At 51.8% G+C, this 11,514-nt stretch overlaps 1 protein-coding gene across 9 annotated transcripts in view; it reads left to right on the top strand.

Moving 5' to 3' along the window:
- The window catches only part of RNF4 (ring finger protein 4), a 40,477-nt gene extending 33,630 nt beyond the window's left edge, over positions 1 to 6,847 (top strand). For all 9 annotated transcript variants that reach the window (XM_010591346.3, XM_064286154.1, XM_064286152.1 and 6 more), the window contains 4 exons: positions 2,860 to 2,869; positions 3,367 to 3,526; positions 4,154 to 4,202; positions 4,600 to 6,847. In XM_010591346.3, the coding sequence (XP_010589648.1) occupies positions 2,860 to 2,869; positions 3,367 to 3,526; positions 4,154 to 4,202; positions 4,600 to 4,749 (369 nt within the window). In that variant the 3' untranslated portion in view covers positions 4,750 to 6,847. The remainder of the gene's footprint in view (positions 1 to 2,859; positions 2,870 to 3,366; positions 3,527 to 4,153; positions 4,203 to 4,599) is intronic.
- Positions 6,848 to 11,514: the final 4,667 nt, after the last annotated feature.

The raw sequence follows: 11,514 nt of genomic DNA on the forward strand, positions 1-11,514 counted from the left end.
TGCTGGGAATCATCTTGAGTCCACAGTGACTCCAAGATTGCTGCTACTTGATTCTGGAAGGTTCTTTTGCTCCAGGGTGCTGCTGGAGCTGCAGGAGGTCCCTAGAGTGCCACGTGTTCTGCCATGTCCATCAGAAGAGGAAGGGCCCGTGTGCCCTACTGACTAGGCGACTGTAGCGTGGCTGCCAGCATTCGCCGGGGTTTGAGACTCACGTGTGCTTCAGAAGGGGTGCGGGGTGACCAACCTGGTGCCAGCGCCCAGAGTGCAGCTGCTGCAGCCTGTTTATTCTCTACATGCCAGCGAGGACGCTTGGGACCCAAACAAGAGGAAGGCCTGGTGCTGCCTTGGGGAGGGACAGCAAGGGGCCATTCTGGGACAGGGCACCTTCACTTGTCTTCTCGTGCTTTCTTGACTCTGGTTTATCCAGAGTAGGGAAAGAGAAGCCAGACGCAAAGTAAAGTCGAGTATGTGAGTTTCGGATCCTGGGCCTCTTAATTATGGTGGTGGTTTTTTGTTTTGATTTTTCACTTCTGTTAAAGGCCTCTCAACCCAACTAGAGGCCCTGGTGCTTGTGTTATACCTGCATCCCTTGGTCCCCTCATTCAGTAGACAGTCTTCCCCGGCCTCTGTCTCTGTGCCAGGTAAGTGCTGTGCTGCTCCCTGCAGGACCACAGCCTCGGGCAGAACAATGTGCACCTACCTCTCGGGATCCTGGGATTTGATGTGGTGTGGCTGTGGGTGGAGGGAAGGCTGGTAGTGAAGTTGCTGTCTCGGTTCTGTCAACTGGAAGGTTGTACAGGGGTATGGAAAGGCCCAGGGCATGGAGGGAGGAGGCTCAGGCTGTGGTGCCTTGCTCACGCTGCCCCTTGGGCTAGAGGCTGGGTTGGTCGCCCAGAGCTCTGACTTTCTTATTGAAGGTGGGGGCAGTCAAGTTCATCACCAGCAAGCAGTCTCTGTGGCCTTCATTCACCCAGTGGTGATGTAGGAGCACCTGCCACGTGCCAGGCAGGGTCCTGGGTGCTGCAGCTACAGAGCTCACATCTCCCCGGGGCAGGGGGCCACAGTGTTCAGGTCTGACCCCAGAGGCACCCTGTCTCGTGAGGGCCTGTGGAGACCCGGTTCTTGCGTGCTGATTGTCAAGGGATGGGATTGTCCTGTCGGCCGTCTCTCCACGACCTTCAGGTGTGCAAACCTAGTCAGTGGTCCATCTTGGCAAAGGCCGGTGGGGTAGTACTGGGGCTCTGGAGAGCCCAGGTCATCCCTGCCCAAAGCAGAATTTGCTTCTGCTCCCGGCCAAATTCAGGGCTTTCCCCAAGGGCCAGCACTGTGGGCAGAGCCTCCCTTTTGAGACCCCTTTTGTAGACTTCACGTGGACGGCTTCCTTCTGCCAGCCCAGGCTTTTCTTCAAGTAAGTGTGGTCTACCCAACGAGGTTGGCTAGCTGTTCCTACTCTCTGCAGCCACTTGGGGTGGGTGGCGGAGGAGAGCACCTTCAGTAGCTCCAGGTGGGAAAACTGTGTTCTCATCTGCGAAGTGAAGACCTTTATACCTGCTGCCTTTCTGTTGGTCTGTTGTATCTGTCAGGGTTTAGTTTGGGAAACAGAAACCGCTCTAGTTATTCTTAAGCAGAAGCGAGTTTTCATATGTGGAAGGAGGTGCTTACAGGGCACTGAGAAGTCTGGGGGAGCCAGCTCTAAGCTAGGGTACAGTATTTCCAGGGCATCTCAGCACTGACCTAGCAAGGAAGCGGCCACCTCTGCTCAAGCAGAAGGCTGGTCGGGGGGAGTCTTCAGATTCAGATGGACACTACTGCGGCTAGCTTTTAGAGGAGAGGAGCCTGGGTTTGGGGCCTTGCTGCCTCCACCAGAGTTGCCTCTGGATACCTGTAGCCGAGTCTGCCAGACACAGCCTACCCCCACACCCACCCTCTGTGCTTGTCACTCTGTGAGTCCTGGAGAGTACGTTCCCAATGTAGTTCATCGTACGTGACACCTGGGAGTGGACAAGTGTGCTGCTGGGGAGGCCCTGAGCTGGACAGGTTGGAGAGTGCTGGAGGGACCTGGTTTGAAACCGTTGTGGGGAAGATGTAAGTTCTGGACAGTTAGGCCAGGGCTTAGTCAAGTCCTTACCTTTTTTGCGTACCTCAGGTACACAAATTGAATAGATCACAATCCTTGGTTTGTGCCACTCACATGACTGATCCACGCATGGCCTACTTCTGCTAGTTATTTTTAATAATGTAGTAAGCGTGGCAACGCCACTCCTTCAAGTGAAGGCTCAGACCTTAGTCGTAGCTGCATCACATGTAATCCTCCACGTGGGCACTGTCGCCCGGGAGAGCGTGTGGAGCCTCACGGCAGCACTGGCTGCACGCACGCCCTAGCCCTGTGCCGGATGTTCGGGCCTCCGTTACTCCTCACAGCAGTGCACTAAGGTGGCAGCCCTGTGGCCTGTGAGAGGGTAAGTGCCGTCCCAGGTCAGGCACCCGTCCAGGGCTATGCTCACGCTCGCAGGCTCTGCAGAGCCCCTCATGCCCACACAGACACTGTCACACACATGGCGGGGGAAGCACAGCGAGCTAAGTGTCCCTCAGGGCAGAGACCATGCTGGTGGTCAGCTGTGAGTGACTAGGTGAGGGGCCCTTGGCTGAGCAGAAGAGGCAGGCAGGTCTGCTGCTGCTGGGTGCTGGGCGGGAGCAGGGGTCGAGGGGCCTTCCCTCACAGAGGGGTAGGGGTTCCACAGTGTCTAACACATTCGAAGCAAGAAATGCTATAGTTTTGTTGTTCAAGAGATGTGTTTTGTAATCGAATGTTTTACGTCAAACTGATGGCCTCTTTTTTTTTTTCCTTCCCTATAAAAGATTGTTGACGGTGAGTACTTTCATTTTTCATGGGGTTGGAGTGGAGGCTGGCCATGGTAAGGGTTGTGATTCTGGCAGCCCTCGTCAGACGCTTCTAAAGCGGTCCAGGAACGGAAGCAGGGAGACACGTGAGGGTATTGTGGTTAGACCTGCACACTCAGGCCCCTGTCAGCTGCTGGGGCAAATACAGCTTCCAATGCTGCGTCCTGCCTGGGGGCTGACTGGATTTTGGAGGAAGCTGACAATCTTAGAATGGTCCACAGCTCAGGCCCCTCTTGTGGGAGAGATGGGGTGATTTCTGCTGGGAAGATGGGGGTCATGGCCTCTGTGGAGGCTGGTGGGACCTTTAAGGTGTGGTGGGGCATGGTAGCAGTTTCTCTTTGGGGATTTGGATGGATGGCCTTTCTCGGGCAGGGAAGGAGGGTCACTTGGAGGCACCAGGGTGGGGTGGTAAGGAGGATGAGTGGCCCAGGGAGACCCAGCCCTGACAGTCACCTCAAACCTCAGAAAGGAGGCGACCCAGGAGGAATGCGAGGAGGCTCCGCCAGGACCATGCCGACAGCTGTGTGGTGAGCAGTGACGAGGATGAGTCCCCCAGAGACAGAGACGTGTATGTGACCCCACACACGCCCAGAGGCGCCAGGGAGGAGGGCGCGGCCGGACTCAGGTACAGAGGCGCCCACTCAGCCATCTGTCAGGGAGAGCGGGTGGGGAGTGGTCAAAAACGCTGTGGCTCTCAGCAAATGCTCTGAGCCCCTAGGTGTGGGGGCTTGCCTGAACAGTCGGAGCTGGGCACAGAGCTGGGTTCAGCTCTTCTCATGGTGACCGGGCTGGGCCAGGCGCTGGGCAAGTGAATGGAGCAGCCTGGGCCGCTAGTGAAGAACAGACATGGTTCCCCGCTGCTGGCACCAGGAATGCTGAGTGGGTCCTGCCTGGCCTTGCCCAGGGTTCACCCTCTTGAGGTCTGAGGTGGCAATGTGGGGCTGGCATACACTTGTAAGGGCCAGGGGCTCTGAGTGAACATAGAGGGGCATGAGGGCAGGATGACTCAGGGTGTTAGCCCCTTCTTTTGGTCTGGTCTCTTTTCCCTCTGCCCCTCTCTCTGGTCTCCTGCATCCCCTGGAGGAGCCGGGTCCCTGCAGGTCTGCTGGGCACCTGTGCTCAGACCGGCATAGGAGGCCAGGGAAGGCCTGGCAGAGGCTTGCAGGGCCTGGGGCCTGGCTACGTGCAGCAGCTGCACCAAGTGGTGAGTGCTGGTTTGCTGAGACACTTATGTGACGCCCTGTGGTTTCAGGCCCTCCGGTACTGTCAGCTGTCCCATCTGCATGGACGGTTACTCTGAGGTAAGCCAGCTGCAGGGAAGGAATTAGACCAAATAGAATGCTTTGCAACGGGTGGGGTTGGACATACCTCTCTGCGTTTCCACCCTGGGAGAACATGCTGGCTCCTCCTGCCCTGGGCCTCCCCACATGACTTTGTCGGCTGTGGCCCCTATCCTGGCCCTAAGCAGAAGCTTCTAGTATCTTCTGACCCACCCTGTGCCTAGTACAGCAGCCCTGAACCTCACTGAGCCCCTAAGGGTTCCGGTGGCCGTGGCCCCTCGTGACTTTCCAGCTGAGCCTCTGGCCCTGGCTTTTTCTGCGGCAGCCTCGCGGCCCTTCTTGTCTTCTCAGTTCCCAGTCTTAGGAACAGGCGGCAGTGACCAGGATCAAATTACCTCATTTATTAATGTTTTTCTAGATTGTGCAGAATGGACGTCTCATTGTTTCTACAGAATGTGGCCACGTCTTCTGCAGCCAGTGCCTCCGTGATTCCCTTAAAAATGCTAGTACCTGCCCGACTTGTAGGAAAAAGATCAACCACAAACGGTATCACCCCATTTATATATGAAGTATACAGTGCTGCTCAGGAGAGATGGAGGGACAGACAGACAGCATGGCTGGATTCTCCCCACAGCCTTCCGCAGAATCTGTGGGTTAGCTGCCTCCAATTTCCTGAGTTCAAAAGACTCTCAGAATCAATGCCTGATGATATCATCCGTTCTTTTGTTTCCAACCTCTTCTTTGATCTTTTTGTTATCTCCAGTTTGCTGTGGGGCTGGACCAGGGGGCCTTCCCAGACCAGGGTCTCCAGCTCTGCTCCTCTGGGGTGGCGTGGTTCCAGGCTGGGGGCGAGGGAGTCAGCCCCACTGGCCACCCACCAGCCTGTAGGCCCAGGGTTCCCTGCTCTGGGACCTCATGTGGCTTATGGGCTGGCCCGCACAGTGGAATTGAGAATTGTGCCTCCAGCCTCATTCCGGAACCTGCATGTTTGCCAAGAAGTGTCCCCGTCTCCTAGCTTCCTGCCGGCAGCGTCACTGTAAGGGCAGCCCCTAGGCAGTGATCGAGCAGGTCTTTCCCGGCTTTTTTGGGCCCACCACCTCTCTTCACAGCCACCGCCACTCAACCAGTCTGCCCATCGCACAGTGACCAAACAGTCCACCTTGCTGAGGATCCCAGCAGCAAGAGCAGCCGAGACCCACCCAGCCTGGAGACCCTGGGAAGACCCACCACCGGACTCCTCTGGGGAGTCAGGGCAGCTGTGGTTCCGCCTGCACCTTAACTTGGATGGGCTGTGATCTCTGCAAATCCAGAGAAGCTCTGCAGGGCACTGCCCCGTTTCCTGCGACTAAAACCGTGCAATAAAGGCCGTCCTTCCTTCCCAGCAGCCAGGAGACGCAGCACCGTCAGCCCTCCCAGAGGCCTGATGAAGCCTGGGAGCAGTGCCGTCCCCCCGCTGCTTCTGTTCACCAACCGTTCTCAGGAACCTTACCCATGCCCCAAAGGTCTCCACCTGGCACAGAACCTGCAGGGTCAGCAGGTGGGCCCGCGGTCAGGGTCTTCTCTGTTTTCTGATAAAATTAATCTTGTGCTCGCCACATGGCCTCTGGCCCTCAGTTCCTATAGTGTAATGTCTGGTCGCCTGAGCACAGGCCCTGGGAGCTGGTGCCACTAACAATGGCCTTATCAGCCACTCACCTCCACGCCATTGTCCAAGTTACTTCTACCCTTTGTTTTAAAGAACTTGGCCCCTCACTTGACCTCAGCTGGGCCACCGACTTGGCTTTCTCACCCACCCCACCACTTGACAGTTTGTCTCAGAAGCTGCTCTTCTGGCTTCCTGGGCTTTTGACTGCTCCATGGGTTTGATTGGCAAAGCATGGCGGCACTTCCTCCCCAAGGAGCCCAGGGAAAAACCCCCTCCGTTCTCTCCAGTGAGCAGGCTGCTCTGGAGGGCAGAGGGGAGAAGCCTGTGGTGCCAGCCTGCCTCCACCTCGTGCCCCGCCGCCCTCAGAGGGCCTCAAGCCAAACCAGCAGCCTTTGTGGTGGGGGAAGGGCCACCCCGGCTTTGCTAGCAATAACTGACCTTCAGCTGACCTTCCAAAGGAGCAGAATTCACTTTACATGGGGCCGAAGGAGTGTCCTGCAATGAAGAGAATGGTTTTATTCTTCGTTCTTCAGCTGTTTGGTTCACTTCCAGTTAGTCTGAATAAAAGTAATAATTTTCTACTTAGCATTACAGAGGGTAGGACCATCTGGCTTTCATCAGAGGGACGCGGACAGTGTCTGCCCTCAGACTGGACGTGGTTACAGTTAGGTTCCTTCCGGACTTCACGTAAATGCTTTTTTCTCATATTTCAAATGGTACCCAAACTTCAGGAACCCATTCGACCAATTCACTAACACCTCTGCCGATACGCTTTTCAAAGTGTAATGTTTTTTGCTTAACTGGTTGATCATTCATCTTGAATTAAATTGGGGAGAATGTGTGCTTAGTTTCTTCTTTGAATACTGCAAAATAGGAGAAGGTTAATATGAAAATAAGTCCCTTCCCCTTCCTCTGTACATAAGTCACACCTTCCTTTGTTCCATCTGAACTATAACCACGTAGGGCGGTCTGTTTTGGACTCCTACTTGTCTTAAAGATGGAAATAAACCATTCATTTGAACCAGGTCCATTGTTGGTGCATTCATTTCATCTGTGGAACCAGTTCTCCCCCTTTTGCAGATGTGTGTGTCTCTCACCCACCTTGCCTGTGGTGTGTTCTGCCTCTGGCGGGGAGAGTCTGCTCATCTGCTACCTGCCCAGAAGGTGTTCGTCCAGCAGGGCCCACAGTCTAGGCCCCAAGATCCCTGAGAACAGGATCCTGGCAGGAGGCTGGTGCCCAGCTGCACAGGAGAGCAGCTCTGACTCTGCCGTGCCCCTCGCACCTGACCACAGAGCCCACCTTATGTGGGGAGCCATGGTCCAGAGGTGTGTGCTGTGCCAGATATCCCCCCCAAAATGGGCAGTGCCAGAGAGGTGGGAAATGGGCATGGGTTTCCTGGCTCTGCCCTCTCCACACCTGTCCAGCCAGCGATCTACTGGGTACCTGGGCTTCTGGGCAAATGACAGCACTAAACCCCAGAGGCATGAATGCCTCCACTCCAACATGCACCCGGAGCTTATGCTCCTGGCCCTGTGCTTGGCTCAGAGATGTGAGGAAATCAGCCTTCCTTACAGAGCAGAGCGTATGGTAGTGCCAGAGACAGCTAGGCAGACCCCCAGATCAGTGGATTGCAGGAGAGCCTGAGGCGGGAAGTTTGAGCTGCCGTCCTGAACGCTGAAAAAAAGGCTTCCAGCAAAGGAGGAAAGGGAGGGTTCTGAGCAGAGACCCCAGGCCCAGAGCCTGACAGGTACTGAGAGACCTCGGCACACCATAGGGCCAACCAGCCTCTGGTAGCAGGGTGTTGATTGGCGAGACACTTCTGGGTGGCTACTCAGGGCTTGGCAATGTCTTCACCTCTAGTCCAGGAGGCAGATGAGGCCTCTGTCCTGGAGAAGCCCAGGGAAACCAGGAGGAGGGGTCTGAGGGCACAGAGTTGTGTCTCCACAGGCCGGGGCTTCAACAGGAGGGAGGCCTGAGGCTGCCTGCTTAAGGGAATGTCTAGGCTGGTTGGTTCTTAATGATTTTATTTTGTTCAGAATGTACACAGCAAACCATATACCAGTTCACCAGTTTGTAGACGTGGAATTGTACGTACACAATTCAGTGACATTGATTACATTCTTTTGAACTGTGCAGTTCTCACCCTTTTTCTGAGTTGTCCCTCCACCATTAACATAATCTCACTGTCCCCTGAGGTTCCTGTCTAATCTTTCTAGTTGCCGTTGTCAAATTGATCCTGTATAGATAGGCTTTTTATTTTTGAAACTTCTTAAACAATGTTTTGCCTACATTTTTACAGTTACATTTTTACAGCATAGAGAAATGGAATTGATTTTTGCATATTTATTTTTCTCCAGCACCCTTGCCAAAGGCTCTTATTCTAATAAAAATCTCTCATACTTTGGGGTTTTCTACCTTCACAGTCGCGTCATCTGCAAATAAATGTTCTTCTGATCCCTGTGGCTTTCTTTTCTCACTGAGCTTCCAGGACCTGTGGTGCAGGGTGAAGCAGAAATGGTGGGCATCCCGGGGTTTCAGCATTCCACCGTGAGACAGGACACCTGCTGTAGGTTCTCAGTAGACAGCTTTATCTAGGAAATGAGGTTCCTTTCCCTACCCAGAGTGTCGTTCTGTTTTTCTTCTGTGTTTTTGTTCCTGGTCACAAGCCTGATCTTACCAGTTTTCTTCTGTTAACACATCCACAGATTTTCCCCCCATTAGTTAACGTGAATTATATTATTTGATTTCCTAACATCCACCATCCTTGCACTTCTTCGGTGGACCCACCTCAAGCACTATGTTTTGTCTTTATATATATTGTTTTTTTTTTTTTTTTGCCAGTATTTGTTCTAGAGTAGTTTTTATAAATCCATGTTCGTGAGCCATTGTCTTAGTCATCTAGTGCTGCCGTAACAGAAATACCACAGGTGGATGACTTTAACAAAGAGAAATTTCTTTCCTCACGGTAAAGTAGGCTAAAAGTCCAAATTCAAGGTGTCAACTCCAGGGGAAGGGTTTCTCTCCGTCGGCTCTGAAAGAAGGTCCTTGTCCTCAATCTTCCCCTGGTCGAGGAGCTTCTCAGGCCCAGGGACCCCCGGGTCCAAAGGACGCGCTCTGCTCCTGGTGCTGCTTTCTTGGTGGCATGAGGTCCCCAACTCTCTGCTTGCTTCCCTTTTATGTCTTGAGAGAGAAAACGTGGCACAGGCCACGCCCGAGAGAAACTCCTTTTACATTGGATCAGGGATGTGACCTGGGTAAGGGTGGTGTTACAATCCCTCCCTAATCCTCTCAACATGAAATTACAATCACAAAATGGAGGACAATCACGCAATACTGGGACTCATGGCCTAACCAAGTTGATAAACTTTGTGGGGGACATAATTCAATCCATGACAGCCATACTGGCCTATAATTTTCTTAGACCCCTTGTCCGGTTTTGGTTTTGAGGTACGGCTAATGCCTTACGATGAAATTAAGGGGAGTTTTCTTTCTATACTCTGGACTTGAACTATTCATTCCCTGAATGTCTAGTAGAACTCAGCAGTAAGATCTTCGGAGTCTGTGTTTTTAAGACAGGGAGCAAAGGCCCTGAGATCAGAGGGCGCCTGTTTGAAAAACAGCAAAGAGACTGGTGTGGTTAGAGGAGAAACAAGTAAAAGAAAAATACCCAATAAAACCCAGTGCCAAAAATAGACTAGACTAAAACCCAGTGCTGTCAAGTCTATTCCGACTCCTAGCGACCCTATAGAGAACTGCCCCATATAGTTTCCAAGGAATGCCTGGTGGATTTGAACTGCTGACTCTTTGGTTAACAGCCATAGCATTTAACCACTACACCACCAGGGTTTAGGGGGTTGCATGTGGAACCTAGAGACTTAGTAAGACAAGGAACAGAGGGGCCCCCAAATCTGCAAACAAGGTAACAAGAAATGGGCCAGGGTGCGGAAATAAAGCCATTCCCCAGAACAATGGGGCAGGGTATCTAAAAATAGCCCGCAGACTTCTTTAAAGTTGCCTTTCAGAAGCAGCTGGAGAAAACCAGGCCCAGGGACATGCGCAGAACATCCACCTGTGATCTCTGTGTGACCTTCCATCAGGGGCAGTGAGGGGCTCCAGCCCCGGCTGGGGACTCGAACCCAGACACCGGGAGACTGCGCAGGTGTGACACCCCACAATAAGTCCTGCTACAATTCCCAGAGCCCTCCAGGACAGGAGCCATCTTGGAAAGCTGCTGCGGGGGCACCTTAGTTAACATATCCCCGCCTGTGTCTATGAATAAACATGAATCTTGTTCCGCCCAAGAGCTTTCAGAAAGTCGGGCCTGTCTTTTGTCCTGTGAGAAGAGGGTAAGCGTTGCTCTAGGCCCTCCTCGTCTCCGCTTGAAAGCATCTTCAATAAAGCTTTGCTTGTGTGGAAAACTACATGTCTTACCTGCTCATTCTTGACCAGTGAGAGCCAAGAACCTTATTCCGGTAACATTTTCATTAAGAAAAGATTTTAAAATACTGATTCTGTTTTCTTTAATGTTTTAGAACTATACTTCTTTTGGCAAGTTACAAGTTCAGGAAATGTTTACCTTTCATCTACATTTACAAGGTTTTGGAGCCCGGTGCAGCGATTGAGATCTTGGCTGCTAACCAAAAGCTTGGCAGTATTAATCCACTAGCCTCTCCTTGGAAACCCTGTGGAGCAGTCCTACTCCATCCTTTGGGTCGCCGTGAGTTGGAATTGACTCAACGGCAACGGGTTTGGTTTCTGGTTACCTGACATAAGAGATATTTCTTTGACTCCTGCCACTGGAATGTAAGCTGTAGTAGGACAGAGTTTTTGTTTTAATTATTGCTGATTCCAAAGTGTCTAGCTCAGTACGTTCTCAATGGTTTGGTTTTACAAGTTTCTGGCATAAAGTGGCCTTAATATCCTCTTAAAAGTTAATTAAATCTTCGCAGCATCTGTCGTGTATCTTTCATCATTCTTAATATTAATTTGTGACTTTCCTTTTTTTAAAAATCAGCCTTGCCAGAGAGTCATTGATTTTATATTTTGTATAAGAAGCAAGGATTGTGAGGTTTTGGCTTGCTCACTTGAGACACGTTATCGGGAAAAGACCAATCGCTAGAAAAAAGACGTGTTTGGTAAAGTAGAGGGTCAACAAAAATGAGGGAAACCCTCAGTGAGAGGGATGACACAGTGGCCGTAATAATGGACTCATATACGAACAATCGGGAGGGTGACGCAAAACTCGTCAGCGTTTCGTTCTGTTCGGAGTCAGCTTGATGACAATAACAATATGATAATTCCAGTATCCAAATTCCTTTTTTTTTTTTTTCCAGTATCCAAATTCTTCGTGGGTCTAATGCCGAAGTCTTTTGGTCCTGCATAATGAATTGTTTCCTTGTGTTTTGTGGCTTTTTCTCCTTGCTGTGAGCCCACATAGCTTTGTCTACTATCTCAACACACTCTGAGACCTGGGCCGAAGGTGGTTTCCTCCAGGAACAGATTTACCTTCGCTGCTCTGAGATTTGTGAGGTTGTTACCATATATTTTTTTTTTTTTACCATATTTATTTGTTTGATTATTCATCCTTTTCATTGTGAAATAAAAGCACGTCTCAATGAATTATCTCAAAAGTATAGCTCAATGAATTACCACAAAGCAAATACGCACAACCACCCAAATGAGAAGTA

The sequence above is a fragment of the Loxodonta africana genome, chromosome 5 (assembly GCF_030014295.1).
Source record: "Loxodonta africana isolate mLoxAfr1 chromosome 5, mLoxAfr1.hap2, whole genome shotgun sequence".
NCBI lineage: Eukaryota > Metazoa > Chordata > Mammalia > Proboscidea > Elephantidae > Loxodonta > Loxodonta africana.